The sequence below is a fragment of the Equus asinus genome, chromosome 22 (assembly GCF_041296235.1).
Source record: "Equus asinus isolate D_3611 breed Donkey chromosome 22, EquAss-T2T_v2, whole genome shotgun sequence".
Classification (NCBI taxonomy): domain Eukaryota; kingdom Metazoa; phylum Chordata; class Mammalia; order Perissodactyla; family Equidae; genus Equus; species Equus asinus.
Genome location: NC_091811.1, coordinates 22,610,504 through 22,632,259, shown reverse-complemented (window position 1 = coordinate 22,632,259; position 21,756 = coordinate 22,610,504). Strand labels below are relative to the sequence as shown.

General features: G+C 36.7%; 1 protein-coding gene across 1 annotated transcript in view; it reads left to right on the top strand.

The window, feature by feature from the left end:
• LOC106834108 (natural killer cells antigen CD94-like) overlaps positions 1 to 21,756 on the top strand; it is a 51,638-nt gene that overhangs the window by 21,284 nt on the left and 8,598 nt on the right. The window contains exons 3-4 of the mRNA XM_044775122.2: positions 3,505 to 3,624; positions 5,594 to 5,689. Coding sequence (XP_044631057.1) covers positions 3,505 to 3,624; positions 5,594 to 5,689 — 216 coding nt within the window. The remainder of the gene's footprint in view (positions 1 to 3,504; positions 3,625 to 5,593; positions 5,690 to 21,756) is intronic.

Here is a 21,756-nt window from a genome sequence, read left to right as displayed (position 1 = left end):
CTCGTTGGCTAGTGAGACAGACTTCTTGCCCAGGATCTGAAACACCAAAAACCATGAGGCATAAACCACACAGAGGTGAGATGTTCTCAAGGTAAATGGCTATAAGTACAATTTAATAATTTATTCTACCCTCTTGGGAATTAAGTTTAATCGTATCTAGTTTGTAGTAAATACAGTTTGCTATAAAACATACATTGTGAGCAGTGATTAAGTTGGAGAGGTGTTTGGGATTTTTTCTTTGCAATTTAATAGAATTTGGTCTATGAGATTATATGCACACACCCACACATACAAGAGACAAGTGGTGCCAAGGAAACTTTTGGAATAAGCCTCCATATTTTTATCATTGACATTTCTGCCATTCAATTTCATAAATATCCACATGTCCATCACAAAATAAGCTTTACAGGCAAAATTATATTTTCTATTTGGTTCACTAATATGTCACTACCGCTTAGGTATATGGCACATGACAGATGCTCAAGAAATGCTTTTTAATGAATTATTGATTTATTCATTAATTCCTTAAATAAATGCTTATTGAATGGAACCATGTGTTAAGCATTGTGATAGATATGAGTATTGCACAGATAAAAGAGAGAAATTCTGTCCTTAAGAATCTTATAGTCCAGTGAGAGAGATTGCAAGTATACAGGTTTGGACAAATGCCACATAGGAGTAAAAATGGGGCAATTAGAGATCAAAGAAAGGCAACGTTTGAGGCTTGAGTCAGGAGTAAGAGTGAACTAAGCAGAGTAATCTTAATTGGGATAACTCTGATGGCGATGGAGATGGAAGTGTGTTCCAGGTGAAGGGAACAGCATAGACATGGAGGCATGATGGAGCAGTGGCCAGCAGAGTTGTGAATGGACTAAAGAAACTAAAGGCAAGTAGGTCAGGTTGTTTCAAATAATCCAGGAGAGAAATCAGTGTTCAAAATACAGCTGTGACAATGGGAATAGAAATGAAAGGATTTAGTAGAGAGACATAAGGAGGTAGAATCATCAAAATTTGGTGAATTGTAGAATGAGTGGAGTAAGGAGAGATGAAAATCAAGGATACTTCCTAGGCTTTCGACTTGAGAAACTTAGTACGTTACGGTGCCACTCAATAGGACATGAAATGCAGGTAGAGGGTTATGATGGCAGAAGGGCAGCAAGATAAGGAGTTTAGCTTTGGACAGTGAGTTTTCAACACCTGTGGAAATGCCTGGTGAGACATCAGATAGATGAGTCTGCGGACTAGGAAAGTGACCCTGTGGGATGTGTAAACTTGGGAGTCAATGGAACATAAGTAGCAGATGAAGTCATGGCAGTTGATGAGATCATTCATTGAGATGATGCAGATTAGTAAGAGAGAAAGAGCCAAAGGCAGATACTAGATAAAAATCATTTGAAGACTGCACACACACACAAACAACTAGGAAGTGACATGAAGAAAACTATGTGTTATCAAGCAATGTAAGGGAGAAATATACTTCTCTCTCTCCACTCAGATACAGGATTTTCTGGCTTTATGAACTGAGTTGTGGCCTGTCTCCCACCTTTACTCCGTGCTCCTTTTGTATTTTGTTTTCTTTAGAATTTGTGTAATATTAGGACAATCTGTCCTTTCAGCTTTTGGTACGACATGCTTTTAAAAGAGTACGGAGCTATTGGATTCTTTTTTGTGTGAGAATATTTAGATTCATCTTCAGTAATGGTATAGGCAAGGATGATATTCAAAATAGTAACAACCTGTATGGCATAGGCCCAACCATTCTGAAAATACCTCAGCCTGGAAACATCTATTGTGTCCTGGTGTCTATAAAACATTTAAAAACATTTTTTCTGGTGTAAATCTTGGTAAATTAAATTCTTTTTGGAATTTGTTCATTTCATCTAAGTTTTCAAAAGAAGTATAACCTACTTAAAATGGTAACGCTTCAGCACTCTGTATCTCTCTTTTCTGAAGTATTTCTTATATTATTTACCATCTTCTAGTGAACTATGATTTTTAAACTTATTTGTTTAATCATTACCTATCCTCCTCCAATTATAATATTAGTTCCATGAGAACACGGAGTGTTGCTTTTTTCACTACTCCATTCCTGATGCTAATAACAGTGTCTGGGACACATTGTGTGCTAAGTAAATACTTGCTTAAATGAATAATGTTTAATTACCAGTTTGGACTTTGTAGATCTTGCTTTCTATTTATTTTCTGTTTAATTTCTCTTCATATCAGTTATTTTCTCCCTTTTTCTTTCTTTTTCTCTTCTCCTGCTTTCTTAAACTGGATGCTTAACATAAAACCTTTATTTTTTAATATAAATATTTTTATCTTAAAATACTGTGCATTTTTTTCCACTAAAACAAAAATATACCCATTTAAAAAAATTACTCTGAATTCCAATATCCAAAATAAAGCATCCTTGTTACTTTGGTATGTTTCTCTTTTGTACATGTATTTTTTTCTTTGCGTAATTGAAAATAGTCCTGTATGCAATCTAGTGATTGGCTGATTTTAAGTTAAAATGTGATTTCAATACAAATTTATGCATTAATGATTTGGGACTAGTGTAGACCCTCTACACTCTATGTGTAGACTAGAGGCCTACATACTTATATAGTCACTTAAAGGTAATCCTAAATGATGTAACTAAATATGTAAATGTTCAAGTTATTTTGAAAACAGTACCATGGCTTTTGGACCTTCTTTCACCTAAACAAATTCGAAGAACTTGACTAGTTATAAATATAATCCTAGAATATTTTCTGTCTTGATATGGTCAACAGGAGAAATGCTGTGGACTTTGGGAAGTGAGGCAAGAGGACGGTAAAAAACAAAAAAATTATATTTCATTTAAAATTTAGGGTTGAGTACCTACCTAGAGCTGGAGCTGCTGATTCTATTGTTTATAGCAGTATGATGATATCCCTCTCTGCTTAGGTCTCAGAAATTTTCTGGGCAAAGCATTGTTCCAGTCATCTTGGAATCTTCCTCTGCAGGATGTGCATGGCTGCACTCCTCTGAACATTCTCTATTTAACAGACACTTACTATATAAGCAAGGTCCTACGCACCTTGAAAATATTAACTCGTTTACTTCTCATAACTAATCAATGAGTTAGATCCTGTCATTATCCGCATTTTACAAATGAAGAAACCAGGACACCAAGAGTTTAAATAACTTGCCTAACCCAAGTGACACAGCTAGGAGGCAGAGCCAGGGTTCAAACCCAGACATCTTTGTTTCGGAACCCATCCTCTGGAAATCCAGGCTGTCTCTCCTTGTAGAGTTTACCTCGACCAGAAGTGTTGCCAGATTCCACAGGGTGGGTAAGGAAGCCTAAGGATGGGGCTGTGGGGTGCTACTTGTGCTCTTGATTGTTTGGAGAATAACGTATCTTTCCTTCTACCGACACATCTTGCCTGGCTCCTATATTTTCTTCTCTGGGATAATGATTATTCCAGCAGTTGTCTCAATATGCTAATTAATGCTGTGCATTTCTTCTTTCTTAAGCAACAGAGAAGAAAAGGTTGGAAAGGCCTCACAAAAATGCAGGATTCCACTCTCATTCTCAGCCTCGGATCCAAGCAAGTCCACAGATAGACAGAATTCCTGAACATGACATGAACAAAGGTAAGTGCGTGTTGCTGAATTTCCATGCTGCTCTAAATGTTAGAGTATTGAGAATTTTGTCCTGATCTTTTAAGAAACCTGTAGAGAATTTCAGAACTATTATTACAGCTGCATTTTAATATATCTTATTCAAGAAAAAGTACTGTTCAATAATATTTATTCAAATTACCCGGCAAAGAAGTAGTTATCTGGATCATCTCAATGGAGATTTTGAAGGTAGCATGGAAGAAGGAATGGCTTATTACTTGCAGAAAGTTTGGGGTTTTGCAGAATTCAATAGATCCAACAGATAAGTATCCTAACCTAAGCCTGAGTATACTTCTCTTAGAAAACACCTGTTTTCCTCTGAAATGGTGGCTTCGCTTCAAATTTTTATGACTAGAAGTTGGAGGTAACATGGCACAATGCATTTGGGAGTCAGATGGAACTGAGTTTTAATATTTTCCAGGAATAATCAGCTATATAACAGTAGGCCAATTAATTACTAATATTTATACCTCAGGTTCCACATCTGTAAAATGAGAATGACAAAAATCAGAGTTATTGTTTGGACTAAATGAGATTATATAAATTAAGCCAATACCACATGATAGGCATTCAATTTTTGGTAGTTCCTATTAATTGATATGTATATAAATATTACATATTATATAATTCATATATATAAAGTGTATGTATATAAAGTATATATTTATGTATATAAAATTAATGTATATATATATATATGAAGTATGTTCTAAACAATACTTTTTTTTGCCCAACCTATACATTTTTTCTTCTTGAGGTTTATCAGAGAAGATCTTTTCACCAGGACAATTTTCATGTAGTCAGTTTTTCAGTGTGTTCCTGAGTGATTCATTCAACTAGGTAAAAATATTTATTGAGTGTCTTTGAGTCATGGTACTAAAGCCAGACCAGTCAGCAGGCTTTTGTGATAGTTTAGGCTACATGTGGCTGTGACTTGGACTAGCGTGATGAAAGCAAGACAGAAGATCAGAGATGCCTTTAAATTTCTACCTGATTTTTTTCTTTAGAGGACTTTTCTAGGACTTGCAATGTGTTTTCCATTTCCTCCTTTCTCCATTTCTTAAAGATCTCACTTTACCATAGTCTGGAATTTCTCCCTTAGCGTTTGGATTGGATTTTGGCTAGTTCCTAATTGACTATTTGTTTATTTTTCCAGAGTCATTCTCTGTTACTGCATCCCTGAGGAGTGGACTGGGAAGGGATCCTAGTAGTCATCTAAGTTTTAAAATCAATAGCTTTTATTATTCATATTTCCCTTTTCTACCCTAAAAATAATAAGTTTAGGGAGAAAGTAGTTCCCAATAAGGGAAATGCCCTACATATTGTAAGCATTTCAAGAAAAGAGGAGATTGGTGATTTTAAGAAGTAAATGGGGGGCTGGCCCCGTGGCCGAGTGGTTAAGTTCGCGCTCTCTGCTTCAGCGGCCCAGGGTTTCATCTGTTCGAATCCTGGGTGCAGACATGGCACGGCTTGTCAGGCCACATTGAAGCGGTGACCCACGTACCACAACTAGAAGAACCCACAACTAAAATATGCAGCTATGTACTGGGGGGACTTGGGGAGAAAAAGCAGAAAAAAATTGGCGACAGTTGTTAGCTCAGGTGCCAACCTTACAAAAAAAAGTAAATGATTATTTTAAAAAGAAAAGGGAAAATTATACCCCTTCCCCTGAACTTCGTTACACCACTAATTAATCTTTAAGGCAGTAGCACTAAGAATTTTAAAATAAGAGGCAAATACTTCTAATAGGTGTTCAGTTTTCTGTAAATGAAATACCCATGTTTGCTGAGTGAGTTATCATATCTACTTAATGACAATGCTAATTCATTCAGTAATTCCATTCTTAACCTGTGTGCTTGTTTGAGACAAAGCTCTTATATAACAGCTCCTTGTTTGAAGACTTGCAACAATTCCTCTACAATTTACATGTTCTTTTGGACAGAGTTCCGAGCAGCATCTTCTGGATGTATTGCTGCAGTGATATTAGGAATTATCTGTTTCATTCTTTTGGGAATATCAACATTTTTTGCAACTAAGTGTAAGTATTCTACCGAAATGTCATTCCTCATGTTGACTTTTATCTAAATTTTTTTTCTCAAAGGGAGGATGAAGGGTAAGTCTAATGAGATGATCACATTCTGACAGTAGAGATACTCTTATTTCTAGACCTTTCTGGACTTGAGAAAAATATTCATGCAGTCAAAACAGAAAGTCTACAGTAAACAGTTCTTAACAAGGAGAACTATGGCTTTATTCCATTTCATAGCCTTTCCATTTCACTGTGAATCATACACATTTACTCTTTGAATCCAATAGCATTAATGTTTCTCTGTTTATTTTATGTATTCCTGAGACATTGGTTTGAAGACAAATCTAAAAGAATTCTTTATACCATTTTACTTTAATTTTGCACACTTCTCTATTCCTATAATTTGAATATTTTCCCCCTAATATGTAGATTGAATCCCAATTTATTATCAATGGTGAGTATAATGACTGGCAGGTTTTCAGGGTAACTGGATCAATCGTTTATTTTCTCTTTGAAGTAACAGCCAATAATATTAATTATACACAGTAATATTTGTGTGACTATTTTTATCAATATATTTATAACTTCTTTACACTCTTGCTCCTACCACCCCGTCACACACGCGCTAGCTCTTGATAACAAATATTTGTAACCTGGTGTGTATTCTTTCCTACCTTTCCCTACATCCACCTGCAGAGGGAGCCAACTAATTCATTGTTTGTATTATAATGGGGGGTTATATCATGTGCACTTTCTTGCATCTTGTCTTTTTCATTTGAAACTAAGTTTTGGGAATCAACCTATAATTCATATTTTTAATGACAACCTCATATTCCATGATGAGAATTTACTGTATTTTATTCAACCAGCTTCTCTGGGTGAGCATTCACTTTATTCCAAATTTTTGCTGTTAACGATAATACTACAATATACATTTTTACAAACTGATGCTTTAATTTTTGTGGGATAGATTCCCAGAGTTAGAATACATTCTCAGAGTTAGGATTTCTGGGTTTGAGAGTATGTATATTCTAAATAAAATATGGGTTTTTTTTTTTTTTTTTGAGGAAGATTAGCCCTGAGCTAACATCTGCCAACCCTCCTCTTTTTTCTGAGGAAGACTGGCCCTGAGCTAACATCTGTGTCCATCTTCCTCTACTTTATAAGTGGGACTCCTACCACAGCATGGCGTGCCACTCCGTGCCATGTCCGCACCTGGGTCCAAACCGGTGAACCCCGGGCCGCTGAAGCGGAACATGCCCATTTAACTGCAGCGCCACCGGGCCGGCCCCTAAATAAAATATGTTTTCAAGATTACTTTCTAAACGAGGTACCAATTTGCATTTCCACTGTCAAAGCATAAGAACCCTGTTTCCCACACCGTTCTAGCAATAAATATTTTTATTCTTATAATAGTTTACCAGAATGAAGGGCAAGATTAACAGACTGAACTCAAACTAATTGAAACAAAATAAAGGACATTTAACTGGCGACTGCAAGGGCAGTTTTGGGTTCTAGTACAGTTGCATTTGTGAACTCAAACAATGTGGTCAGGGCTCTCTCCTCTGAGGGTGCTTGGACTTGCTCAGCTACCTTTGACTTTATTTTCAGACAGGATTTCTCCACTGGCAGCCCGGGGCTCATATAATGTCAGCTGAACCACCATAATTATAATAGTTTTCTGTCACAGCAGTGAAAAAGTCCTGTGCATGGCTTTTCTGATTAGCTTCTTTTAAGTTGTGTATTCAAAGCCTTCTAAACACCATGAAGAGCATTTTCCACTGGAGAAAGGAATTCTATTAGCAAAAGAAGAGGAAAAGGGGAATGAGCACCTACTCAGAGGAAATTATTTAAAAATATTCACGTATAGCTTCTTGTACTTATTTTTAAGAGCCCCTGCCTCTTTCCAGTGTCATTATATGCAAAGAAACACACATGCACCCAAACCTACTCAAGAATAATATATTTAATGGACACTATCTCCTCTCCTTTTTTCCCTATCTCATTTTCCTAGTTTCAAGATAATTGAGTCACTTCCCTTAATATTCATTTGTAACTCAGCTATTAACGTCAAATATTTGATTTAATCTTTACTTAATCCTAGAAAGCTCTGTTCCACTCTAAGATTTCAAATATATAATTCCTATGATTGCTGTTTAGCTAAGGAAATACATCTTAATTACAATGATTTATAAGGATGATTTTCCCAGAATCTCTTAAATTCCTGTCCCATGGAATCCTCTGGATCTGAATAATTAAATCAATTATAACAGTATGAGAAGATACATAGAATAATTTAACATAAGTTTATATTCTTTGGAGAACTGAAATAATAAAAATATCTAAATTTTATTGTAATTTCTCCAAGAATCCCAGGTTCATCAGAACTCCTCTACATATGGAGGTGTATTAAAAATAACAGAAAGTAGTAGTTATGCACACAAAGATTAGTCAAAATCACAAACATATGATTTCTTTTAGTATTTTTATTATTAATAAATATTTACAAAGTCATCACACTAATCCTGTGCCATAATTAGAAATTAGACTATGTATTAGATGATGAACAAGTACATCATAGTACATTTTTCCCCAGCATTATTGAAATATAATTGACATATATCATTGTGTAAATTTAAGGTATACAACATACGTATTTGATATATGTATATATGGCAAAATGATTATCACAATAACATTAGTTAATACATCCATCACCTCACATAGTTTGGTATGATTTCATCACATGCATGAGGTGTGAAGTCATATCTCATTAGGGTTTGGATTTGCATTTCCCTGATAATTACTAATGTCGAATATCTTTTCATGTGCCTGTTGGCTATCTATTTATCTTCCTTGGAAAAATGTCTGTTGATATCCTTTGCCCATTTTTTGATCGGGTTGTTCATTTTTTTGTTGTTGAGCGGTATGAGTTCTTCATATATTTTGGTTATCAACCCTTTATCAGATATATGATTTGCAAATATCTTCTCCCAATTTATGGATTGTCGTTTCATTTTACTGATGGTTTCCTTTGTTGTATAGGAGCTTTTCACTGTGGTGTAGTCTCATTTGTTTATGTTTTCTTTTGTCTCCCTTGCCCAAGGAGTAACGATATTCAAAAAGATACTGCTAAAGACCCATGTCAAAGAGCATACTGCCTATGTTTTCTTCTAGGAGTTTTATGGTTTCAGGTCTTACATTCAAGTGTTTAATCCATTTTGAGTTAATTTTTGTGTATGGTGTAAGATAATGGTCTACTTTCATTCTTTCGCATGTGGCTGTCCAGTGTTCCCAACACCATTTATTGAAGAGACTTTCCTTTCTCCGTTGTGTGTTCTTGGCTCCTTTGTCGAAGATTAGCTGTCCATAGATATGGGGTTTTATTTCTGGGCTCTCAATTCTTTTCCATTGATCTGTGTGTCTCTTTTACTGCCAGTACCATGCAGTTTTGATTACTATAGCTTTGTAGTATATTTTGAATTCAGGGAGTGTGATACCTCCAGCTATGTTCTTTTTTTCAAGATTGCTTGGCTATTTGGAGTCTTTGTTGTTCCATGTAAATTTTAGGATTCTTTGTTCTATTTCCCTGAAAACTGTCATTCAGATTCTGATTGAGATTGTACTGAATCTGTAGATTGCTCTAGCTAATATGGACGTTTTAACTGTGTTAATTCTTCCAATCCATGAGCACAGAATATCTTTCCATTTCTTTCTTTTTAAACTTTTTTTAATCTTGTTTTTTCTTCTTCTCCTCAAACCCCTCAGTACATAGTTGTATATTCTAGTTGTAGGTCCTGCTACTTCTGCTTTGTGGGATACCATCTCAGAATGGCTTGATGAGCAGTGCTAGGTAGGTGAAACCTTGGGCCGCTGAAGCAGAGCACACAAACTTAACCACTTGGCCACAGGGCCGACACCTCTTTCCATTTCTTTATGTTTTCTTCAATTTCTTTCAATAATACATTATAGTTTTCAGTGTATATGTGTTTCAAATCCTTGGTTAAATGTACCCCAAGGTATTGTATTCTTTTTGTTACAATTGTAAATGGGTTTCGTATTCTTGATTCTCTTTCTGCTAGTTTGTTGTTAGTGTATAGAAATCCAACGATTTTTGCATGTTGATTTTGTACCCTGAAGCTTTACTGTGTTCATTAATTATTTCTAATAGATTTTGGTGGATTCTTTAGGATTTTCTTTATAGCATCATGTCATCTGCAACTAGTGACCGTTTTACTTCTTCCTTTCCAGTTTGGATCCCTTTTATTTCTTTGTCTTGCCTAATTTCTCTGGCTCTGACTTCCAATACTATGTTAATAAGGGTGATAAGAGTGAGCATCCTTGTCTTGTTCCTGTTCTCAGAGAAATGGCTCTCATTTTTTTACTATTGAGTACCATGTTGGAGGTGGGTTTGCCATATATGGCCTTTATTGTGTTAAGGTGCTTTCCTTCTATGCCTATTTAATTGAGAGTTTTTGTGATAAATGGATGTTGGATCTTATCAAATGCTTTCTCTGTGTCTAATAAGGTGATGATGTGATTTTTATTCTTTACGTGTTAATGTGATGTATCACATTGATTGATTTCGTGTGTTGAACCATCCCTGCATACCTGGTAAATTCCACCTGACCATGGTGTGTGATCCTTTCACTGTGTTACTGTGTTCAGTTTGCCAATATTTTGTTGAGGATTTTTGTATCCATGTTCATAAGCAATATTGGCCTGCAATTTTCTTTTTTATGTTGTCCCTGGCTGGTTTGGGTATCAAGCTAATGTTGACCTTGTAAAATGAGTTAGAAAGCATTCCCTCCTCTTCAATTTTTTGCAAGATTTTGTAAGGATAGGTATCAAATGTTTTTGAATGTTTGGTAGAATTCACCAGAGAAGCCGTCTGGTCCTGGACTTCTATTTTTGGGGAGGGTTTTGATTACTGTTTCAATCTTTTTACTTGTGATTGGTCTATTCAGGTTCTCTATTTCTTATTGATTCAGTTTTGGGAGCTTGTGTGATTCTAAGAATAAGAATTTATCCATTTCTTCTAGGTTATCCAATTTGTTGGCATATAGCTTTTCATAGTATTCTCTTATAATCCTTTGTATTTCTGTGGTATCCATTGTAATTTCTCCTCTTTCATTGCTATTATATTTATTTGAGCCTTCTCTCTTTTTTTCTTAAAGAGTCTAGCTAAGTGTTTGTCAATTTGACCTTTACGAAGAACCAGCTCTTAGTTTCATTGATCCTCTCTGTTGCCTTTTAAGTCTCTATTTCCTTTATTTCTGCTCTGATTTTTATTATTTCCTTACTTCTACTGACTTTGGGCTTTGTTTATTCTTCTTTTTCTAGTTCTTTAAGGTATAGCGTTAGAAAGTTTATTTAAGATTTTTCTTATTTTTCGAGGTAGGCCTGTATTGCTATAAACTTCTTAATACCACTTTTGCCGCATCCCATAAGTTTTGGTATGTTGTGTCTTCATTTTAATTTGTCTCCAGGTACTTTTTGATTTTACTTTGATTTCTTAATTGGTCCAATAGTTTTTCAGTAGTATGTTATTTTGTCTTCAGATATTTGTGACTTTTCCAGTTTTCTTTGTTTAGTTGCTTTCTCATTTCATAGCATTTGTTTAAAAAAGATGCTTGATAGGAGTTCCATCTTCTTAAACTTATTGAGGCTTGTCTTGTTTCCCAGCATATGGTCTACATTTGAAAATGTTCCATGTGCACCTGAGAAGAACATGTATTCTGCTGATTTTGGATGGCATATTCTGTCTATATCTATTAAATCCTTCTGGTCTACTGTTTTGTTTAAAGTCACTGTTTACTTGTTGACTTTCTGTGTGGAAGATTTACCCAGTGATGAAAGTGGGGTGTTAAATTCCCCACTAATATTGTGTTGCTGTCAATTTCTCCCTTTAGGTCTGTTAATAGTTGGTTTATAAACTTTCGTGCTTCTATGTTAGGTGCATATATATTAATAAATGTTATGTCTTCTTTGTGGAGCATTCCTTTTATTGTTATATAATCTTCATCTTTGTCTCTTATTATTTTTTTATCTTGAAGTCTGTTTTGTATGATATAAGCATAGCTACACACACTGTCTTTTGCTTGCCATTTGCTTGGAGTATCATCTTCCATCCCTTCACTCTGAGCCTGTGTTTCTCCTCAGAGCTGAGATGGGTCTCCTGGAGGCAGCATATTATTGGGTCTTGTTTTTTAATCTATCCAGCCACTCTGTGTCTTTTGATTGGTGAATTCAATCCATTTACATTTAGGTTATTGACATATGAGGGCTTAATACTGCCATTTTATCTCTTGTCTCCTGGTTGTTCTATAATTCCATTGTTTCTTTATCTTGTATTTCTGGCTGCCATTTCAGTTTGGCAGTTTTCTGTGATGTGTTTCTCAGTTTCTTTATGATTTGTGATTCTGGTCTGATGTTTTGTTTTGTGGTTTGTGGTTTGTATGAAAACGTTTCATAGGTAAGATAGTCCTTTTTTCTGCTGATAGCATCTTATCTCATTTAGCCTATGCAAGTTCCATCCTGTTCCTCTTCCTCTTCTATGTTTTTGTTGTCAAAAATTATCCATTTTTATGTTGAGAGTTTATTATCAAATGTAAGTGGCTATTGTTATTTTTGATGCTTTCTTCCCCTCTAACCTTTATGTTATAATTAAGTGTTTACTAACCTATTCTGATAGAGAATTGCAATTTTCTGATTCTATCTGGCTACTTATCACCTTGCTCAAAGCTTTGTAAACCTTTGCCTTTTTGTTTCAGATAGGAGGGCTCCTTTCAATATTTCTTGTCAGGCAGGTCTTGTGGCAATGAACTCCCTCAGCTTTTGTTTGTCTGGGAAATCTTTTATTTCTCCTTCATAACTGAAGTATAACTCTGTCAGATAGAGTATTCTTGGCTGATAATTTTGTCTTTCAATATTCTGAATATATCATTGCACTCTTTGCTAGCCTGTAGAGCTTCTGCTGAGAAATCTGCTGATAGCCTGATGGGGGTTCATTTGTAAGTTATTTTCTTCTCTCTGGCCACCCTTCATATTCCTTCTTTATCATTGATTTTTGACAGTTTTAATATAATGTCGCTAGGAGAAGGTCTTTTTGGATTGAGATAATTAGGAATTCTATTAGCTTTGTGTACTTGTATATCCAGTTTCTTCCTCAGGTTTGGGAAGTTCTCAGCTACTATTGCTTTGAGTAAGCTCTCTACTCCTTTCTCCCTCTATTCTCCTTCTGGGATAACTATTGTCTTTATGTTACTTTTCCTAATTTAGTTGGATATTTCTTGTAGAGTTTGTTCATTTTTTAAATCTTAGTTGTCTCTCCTGAACATTAGTAGATTTATATCTTCAAGCCTGCTAAGTCTCTCTTCCCTATGGTTTCTACTTTCCAGTGCTTTCTACTTTACTTTTCATTTCATTAATTGTGTTCTTCATCTCCATAATTTCTGTTTGTTTTTCTTGTTAGAGTTTCAATCTCTTTGATGAAGAGGTAAATCTCTCCTATACATTAATTTTATTTTTGAGCCCATTGAACTGTCCTCTTGAGTTTTCTTGTAACTCATTGAGTTTCTTCACAACACCTATTTTGAATTCTCTGTCAATTAGATTGAAATCTTTTGTGACTTCATATTTGGTTTCCGGAGAGTTGTCATTTTCTTTTTCGTTTTACCAAGTTATTGTAGTTGTTCATCATGCTGGATGAGTTGATCCTCTGCCAGCACATTTGTGGTAGTAAACACATTTCATATTTGGGTAAGGCTTTGGTTACTTTGATTTTGAGCTGCTTCTGGTTGTATTTGGGACCCTGCACTTTTCACCAGCCAGCACCTCTGCCAGAGGCATTGTCAGTGGCCTCCTTCTGCTGCATGTGCCTCTGAGGTTGCTGGTCATTTGCTGCTTACAGTGTCACTGCAGCCTCAGGTGTTCCCACTGGGGTCACCATGCCATGAGCACTTCTGCTGCCTCTGGGGTCACCTGGGTATTGAGTTTCTCCTCTAGCTCCCCATGGGCTCTTCATGGCCTTGGGTGCTGCTGCCCCATGCACTACCTGAGCTGCTGCTCCCAGGTTATCTGTGGGGGCTGGCAGCACTACTGCCTGGGGTGCTGGGCTCACAGGTGTCACTGTCACTGCCAGGGGCCCAAGGGCTTCTTTGTAATCCTTGCTGCTAGTAGAGCCTGGGTCAGGGTGCCATCACTGGGAGCTGGGTCATGTATTCCACTGTGGCTCCTAAATCCTCAGGTCTCAGGTACCAGCTGTCACTGCTGAGGGAGGAGTTGGGACTAAGCCACAAGTGTCATTGCTGCTTCTGTAGCCTTTGCTCACTGGCATGCACCAGTGTACTTTTTGAAGTCTCAGGTCAGGGTACCACCATCCCTGCTAGTGGAGTCCACATTTTGGATGCAGCCCTTTCTGCTGGAAAGACCAGGTTTGGAGTCATTGCTACCTGTGGAGGGGGAGGGGCTTGGGTCACTGGCACCAATGTGCTTCCTGAAGCCTCAGGTCATGGGCACCACCTGCCATTTCTGAGGTTGGGATAGGGGCTAAGCCACAAGTACCATTGCTCCTCCTGCAACCTCTGGTCAAAGGCGTGTGCTCTGGTGTGCTTTTTGAAACCTCAAGTCAGGGACCCATGGCCCCTGCCTGGGATATCTGCATTTTGAATGCTGTCCCTTCTGCTGGGAAAGACCATGGCTGCTGCTGGGGGAGGGAAAGAGGGCTGGATTGTTGGCACCATTGTGCTTTCAGAAGCATCAGGTTGTAGGCACCACCTGCCATCATGAGAGGTGGGTCAGGGGCTAAGCTCAACTGCTGTTGCTGCTCCTGCAGCCTATGGCTGACATTGTGTGCCACTGTTGGGAGAGTCCACACTTTGGATTGATGTCACTGATGGAGAGGGGGAGGGCTGTTTCTCTAGTTCTACTGCCTCCTGGAGGTCTAGTACACCCACCTTCAGATGTATACATGGACAATCTCTCAGGCGTTGTGGTGTGCTGTGCAGGGAGTCCTTTTTTGATCAATGAATGTCCCACTGGTTGTAATTCAGAGAGGAGAGATGGAGGGGATTACATACCCTGCCATGATGCTGATGTCACTCATCTTTTTTTGTGATGAGAGGTTTTAAAATCTACTGTCTTAGCTGACAGCTTAACTGTCAAATATACAATACAGGATTGTTAACTACAGAAACTATGGTGTAAGTTACATCCCCAGAATTTACTCATCTCATAACTGTAAGTTTGTACCCTTTGACCACCTCACCCATTTCCTCCATCTCCCACACCCTGCCCATGCAACCAACATTCTGGTGTCTGTTTCTATGGGTTTGGTTTTTGTTAGATTCCATTTATAAGTGAGATAATACAGTATTTGTCTTTGTCTGTCTGACTTATTTACTTAGCATAATGTCTCCCAAATTAATCCATGTTGTTGTAAATGGGAGAATTTCCTTCTTTTTTATGGCTGAATAATGTAGTATTGTGTATGTGTGTGTGTGTATATATATATATATACACACACGCATACGCACACACCCCACATTTTATTTACTTATTCCTCCATTGATGGACAATTAGGTTTTTTCCATGTCTTGGCTACTGTAAATAATGCTGCAGTGACCATGAGGGTGTAGATATCTCTTTGACATAATGATTTTGTTTCCTTTGGATATATACCCAGAAGTGACACTTCTGATCATATGGTAGTTCTATTTTTAACTTTTTGAGGAACCTCTATAGTGTTTTCTGTACGAGCTGTACCAGTTGACATTCTTATGAACAGTATGCAAGGGTTCACTTTTCCACACAAGCTTACCAGCGCTTGTTATCTTAGTCTTTTTGACAAGAGCCATTCTAACAGGTGTGAGATGATATCTTGTGGTTTTAAATTGCATCTCACTCATAATTAGTGATGTTGAGCACCTTTTCATGTTTCTGTTGACCATTTGAATATCTTGTTTGGAAAAATGTCTATTCAGGTCCTTTGCCCATTTTGGGGGTTGTATTATTTGCTTTTTTGCTATTGAGTTGTGTGATTTCCTTATATATTTTGAATATTAATCCTTTATAAGATATATGGTTTGAAAATGTTTTTCCCATCGTGTAGGTTGCCTTTTCATTTTCTCTGTTGTTTCTTTTGCTAGGCAGAAGATTTTGAGTTTGATGTAGTCTCACTTGTTGATTTTTTGTTTTGTTTCTTGAGCTTTTAGTGTCATATCCATAAAATCATCACTAAGCCCAATGTCAAGGAGCTTCGTCCTTATGTTTTCTTCTAGGAGTTTTATGGTTTCAGGTCTTATGTTTATGTGTTTAATCCATTTCAATTTAATTTTTGTAAGCAGTGTAAAATAGAGGTCTACTTTAATTCTTTTTCATGTGGATATCCAGCTTTTCCAGCACCTTTTATCGAAGAGACTATTTTTCCTCCATTGAGTAGTTTTGGTTCCCTCATCAAATATTAGTTGACCATACAGGCATGTGTTTATTTCTAGGCTCTTGATTCTGTTCCATTGTTTTGTGTCTGCTTTCATGCTAATACCATACTGTTTTGATTACTATAGCTTGTGTGTGATACAGTTTGAAATCAGGAAATGTGATACCTTCAGCTTTGTTCTTCTTTTGGATTACTTTGTCCATTTAGTGTCTTTTGTGGTTCCATACAAATTTTAGGATTCTTTTTCTATTTCTGTGAAAAACGACATTGGAATCTTGATAGAGATACCATTGAATATAAATATGGCATGGGGAGTATGGACATTTTAACAATATTAATTTTATCAATCCATAAACACAGGATATCTTTCCATTTGTTTGTGTCTTCTTCAACTTCTTCGTCAATGTTTTATAGTTTTCAGTGTAGAGATCTTTCACCTCTTTGGTTAAATTTATTCCTAAATATTTTGTTGTTTTGATGCTTTGAAAATGGGATTTTTTTCTTATTTATTTTTCAGAAAATTCATTGTTAGTGTATAGGAATGCAACTCATATTTTTATGTTCATTTTGTAACCTGCAACCTTACCTAACTTGCTTATTTGTTCTAACAGCTTTTTGGTGGAGTCTTAAGGTTTTTGATATATACAATCATGTCATCTGCAAATAGACAATTTTACTCCTCCCTCTTCAATTTGAATGCCTTTTATTTCTTTTTCTTGCTTAATTTCTCTAGCTAGGACTTCCAGTACTATGTTGAATAAGAGTGGTGAAAGTGGGCACGCTTGTCTTATCCTATCTTAGAGGAAAAGATTTCAAGCTTTTCACATTGAGTATGATGTCAGCTGTGGGCTTACCATATGTCAAATGCTGTTTCTGCATCTATTGAGATAGTCATATGATTCTTATCTTTCATTGTATTAATGTGATGTATCACACTTATTGATTTGTATATGTTAAACCATCTTTGCATCCTTGGAATGAATTCCACTTGGTCACGGTGTATTATCCTTATAAGATACTGTTGATATTAGTTTGCTAATATTTTGTTGAGAATTTTGCATCTATATTCATTAGGGATATTGGTCCATAGTTATCTTTTCTTGTAGTATCCTTTACTGTCTTTGGTATCAGGGAAATACTGGCCTCATAAAATGAATCTCAGAGTGCTCCCTTCTCTTCAGTTTTTGGAAGAGTTTGAGAATTATTGGCATTAATTCTTTAAATGTTTGGTAGGATTCACCAGTGAAACCATCTGGTCCTTGGCTTTTTCTTGTTGGGAGGTTTTTGATCATTAATTAAATCTTGTTACTGATGTGTTCAGATTTTCTATTTCTTCATGATTCAGTCTTGGTAGGTTGCACATTTCCAGGAATATATACATCTATCCTAGGTTGTCCAATCTTTTTGCCTACTTGTCCATAGTACTTGTTCATACTTGTTCATAGTAGTCTCTTCTGTTCTTTGTATTTCTGTGGTGTCCATTACAATGTCTCTGCTTTCATTATAATTTTATTTATTTGAGTACTCTGCTTTTTGTCTGGGTTAGTCTAGCTAAGGTTTTGTCAATTTTGTTTATCTTTTCAAAGCAACGAATCCTAGTTTTGTTAATTATGCTATTGTTTTCCTTTTCTTTATTTCACTTATTTCTGCTTTAATAATTTTTATTTCCTTTGTTAAATTTACTTTCGGCTTAGTTGTTATAGTTTTTATAGTTCCTAGAGGTATAAAGTTATGGTCTTTATTTGAGATCTCTCTTTTTTCTTTATTTAGCACAATAAAGTTTCCCTCTTACAACTGTCTTTGCTGCATCCTATAAGTTTTGATGTGTTGTTTTTCCATTTTTGTTTGACTTATGATGCTTTTTTATTCCCTTTTCATTTCTTCTTTGATCCATTGGTTGTTCAACAGTGTATTGTTTAGTTTCCATGTATTTGTGAATTTTTCGCCCTTCACCCTGTTATTGATGTCTAGTTACATTTAATTGTGGTTGGAAAAGATACTTGGTATTATTTATCCTTAAATTTTTTGAGAGTTGTTTTTGACCAAACATATTATCTGTCCTAGATAATGTTCCATGTGCACTTGAGAAGAATATAGATTCTGCCACTGTTTGATGAAATATTCTGTATATATTTGTTAAGTCCATTTGGTCTATAGTGTTGTTCAATTCCTCTGTTTCCTTACTGACTTTCTGTCAGGATGATCTGTCCTTGTTGAGAGCAGGATATTAAATTCCCCAAATGTTATTGTATTGCTATTTATTTCTCCTTTGTTTCTGTTGGTATTTGTTACATATATGTATGTAGTTTGATCTTAGGGTCTAAATATTTATAATTGTTATAACTTTTGATGGATTGACCCATATATTATCATATAATGTCTTCTTCCTCTTTTGACTATTTTTACTTAAAACTTCTTTCATCTGATACAAATATTCCTACTTCTTTCTTTTGATTATCATTTACTTGAAATATTTTTTTTTCTTCTCTTTACTCTCAATGTGTATCCTTAAAGTGAGTCGCTTGTTGGTAACATATTGTTAGATTTTGTTTTTTCATTCATTCAACTACTCTATGTCTTTTGATTAGAAAATTTTAATTATTTACATTTAAGGTAGCAATTGTTAGTTAAAGAGATGCTATTGTCAGTTTGTTAATTGTATTCTGACTGTTTTATAGAACCTGTGTTTCTTTTTTTCTTCTTTTGCTGGCTTCCTTTTTGATTTTATGACTTTTGTAGTGGTGTACTTGGATTCATTTCTCATAATCTTTTGTGTATCTACTACAAGTTTTTTTCTTTTTGCTTACCATGAGGCCTACATAAAATATCTTAAATTTGTAACATGCTATTTTAAACTGGTAACAATTTAACTTCAAAAGCATACATAAACTTCACACTTTTACTTCCCTCCTCACATTTTGGGTTATAAATGTTACAATTTACAGTTTGTTTGCTTGTTTCCTTTTTGGTGAGGAAGATTGGCCATGAGCTAACATCGGTTGCCAACTTTCCTCTATTTTGTATGGCAAATGCTGCCACAGCATGGCTTGATCAGCAATGTGTGGGTCTGTGCCTTGGATCCGATTCTGTGAACCCTGGGTTGCAGAAGAGAAGTGCATGAACTTAACCACTATGTCATCAGGCTGGCCCCAAAATTTATATGTTTTTGCACTGTTAATCCATTAATGAATTATTATAGCTATGGTCATTTTTAATGCATTTGTTTTTAACTTTTAAACTAGAGTTGTAAGTGAATTATGCGCTACTGTTACAACATCAGAGAATATGACTTTGACTATATATTTACCATTTCCAGTAAGTTTTACACATACATTCATATTTTTGCATCATTTATTTCGTCTTGAAGAACTCCGTTTAACATTTCTTATAAGACAGGTCAGTTGTGAAGAACTCCTTTACCTTTTCTTTGTTCAGGAAAGTCTTTATCTCTCTTTCATTTCTGAAGGACAGCTTGCCAGATGTGGTATTCTTGGTTGAAAGTTTTTCTTTCAATATTTTGAATATTGTTCTAATCTGTCCTGGCTGCAAAGTTTCTTTTGATAAATCTGTCTATCGTCTTATGGGTTTTTCTCTAATGTGATGAGTCACCTTTCTCTTGAAGCTTTCAAAATTCTTTCTTTGTGTTCAATTTTTGACGATTTAATTATAAGATGACTTAGTGTAGCCGTTTTCAAATTTAACCAATTTTAGATCCTTCATGCCTCATGGAATGGACTCTAGATGTGCTCCATGGAAGCTAGATGACCATTTCTCTTGCCCAGTTTGGGGACTTTTCAGGAATTAGTGCTTTTAAGTATATTTCCTGCCACTTTCTTTTTCTCTTCTCCTGAGATTCCCATAAAGCATATGTTGTTTCTATTGATAATGTCCCATAAGTCCCATGTGCTTTCTTTACTCTTTCATTATATTTTCTTTCTGCCTCTCTGACTGTATAATTTCAAATGACCTATCTTCTAGTTTACTAATTCTCTTCTCTCTCTTTTTTTTTTTTTTTTTTGGCTTGGTCAAGTGCTGTTGAAGCTGTCTATTGAACTCTTCAGGTCAGTCATTGTTTTCTTAAACTCTAGGATTTCTGTTTGTTTGAGTTTTTTATAAATGGTTTTTATTCTTTGTTGAAATTCTTGTGTTTTTCTTGCAATGTTTTCCTAATTTTTTTAAGTTGCCTTTCTCTGTGTTATCGTAGATCATTAAACTTCTTTAAGAGGATTATTCTGAATTCTTTACCAGATATTTTACAGATATCCGTTTCTTTAAGGTCAGTCATTGGAGCTTTATTAGTTTCCTTTGGTGGTGTCTTGTTTACCTGATTCTTTGTGATCCTTCACTGCTTGTGCTGGTTTTGTACATTTAAGTAAGTGATCTTCTCTACCAAGCTTTGCAGGTTTGCTTGGCAGGGACAGTCCTTTGTCAGACAGCTCAGCTTGGGGTTCTGAACAGGTCTGCTTATGTTGTCCTTGTGCAGGTGGGCCTTGCTCTTGAGGTCTTTAATTGGGTGCAGTCTCTATTTGGGTGAAGCCATTGACTGTTCACTGAAATCAGAGGTGGTGCTGCTGACCAGGCTCTGTGGTTGTATAGGCCTGCTGTGTGACTCCACATTCAAGTAGGGCTATAGGGTGGGCTCCCTGATTGAGTAGGGTTGCTGGCTATGCTCCATAGCCTGGTGGAGCCACTGGCTGGGCAGTACCTCTGTCAGGCAAGGCTGCTGGCTGTGTTCCCTGACAGGGCATACCATTGGTTGGACTCCTCACTTGGGCTATGCTATGGGTTTGGCTCTGCAATCACTCCTAGTTTTGGGTGGAGATTCAGGCTGAGGTCCTTGGCTGGATGGTGTTTCTGGCTGGATTCTGCATTTAGACTGGGTCTCAGGCAGCACTTTGTGGTCAGACATAGCTTCAGGTTTGCTATGCAATCAGTTGGGGATGCAGACTGAGATCTGAAGTTGGACAGGGCCACAGTCTGTGCTCTGCTGTTGTGCAAGGTCATTGACCAGGCTCTTTGGTTGGGAGGGGCCTCCCACTGTGTCCTGCAGTTGCATGGGGCTAGAAACTGTGCACCACAGTCAGACGGGGTTCTGTACAAGTTCTGTCATCAAGTGGGTCCACAGGCAGTGCTCTATAATTGGACAGGGTCACTGGCTCGGTTTTTTGCTTGGGGAAGGCCACATGTTGTTTTCAGCAATTAGGCAAGGCCATAGGCTGGGTCCTGCTGCGGGATGGGGCCGTAGGCTGGGCCCCATGGATGAGTGGTACCGTAGACTGGATTCTAATGCTCTCCAGAGTCACTGTTAGGCTCCTTGTTTACACAGAGCTGGAGGCTATATTTAACAGTTGGACAAGACTGCTGGCTTGGTTCCCTACCCAAGTGTTGCTGTAGGATAAGTTCCACAGCTGCCCCAATTCTCTAGTCTGGCTTCCTGGTAGAGCAGTACTGGAAGCTATACTTAGCAGTTGGGTGGGGCTGCAAATTTGAATTCCACCCAAGGCAGGGCTGTAAAATGGTGTCCACAGCCAGCATGGCTTGCTGGCTGGTGACTGAACCAGACAGAACTTCCCCTTGAGCTCCCTGGCTAGACTGAGCCACCAGCTCAGCTCTGTAGATGAGCAGAGCCACTGGCTGA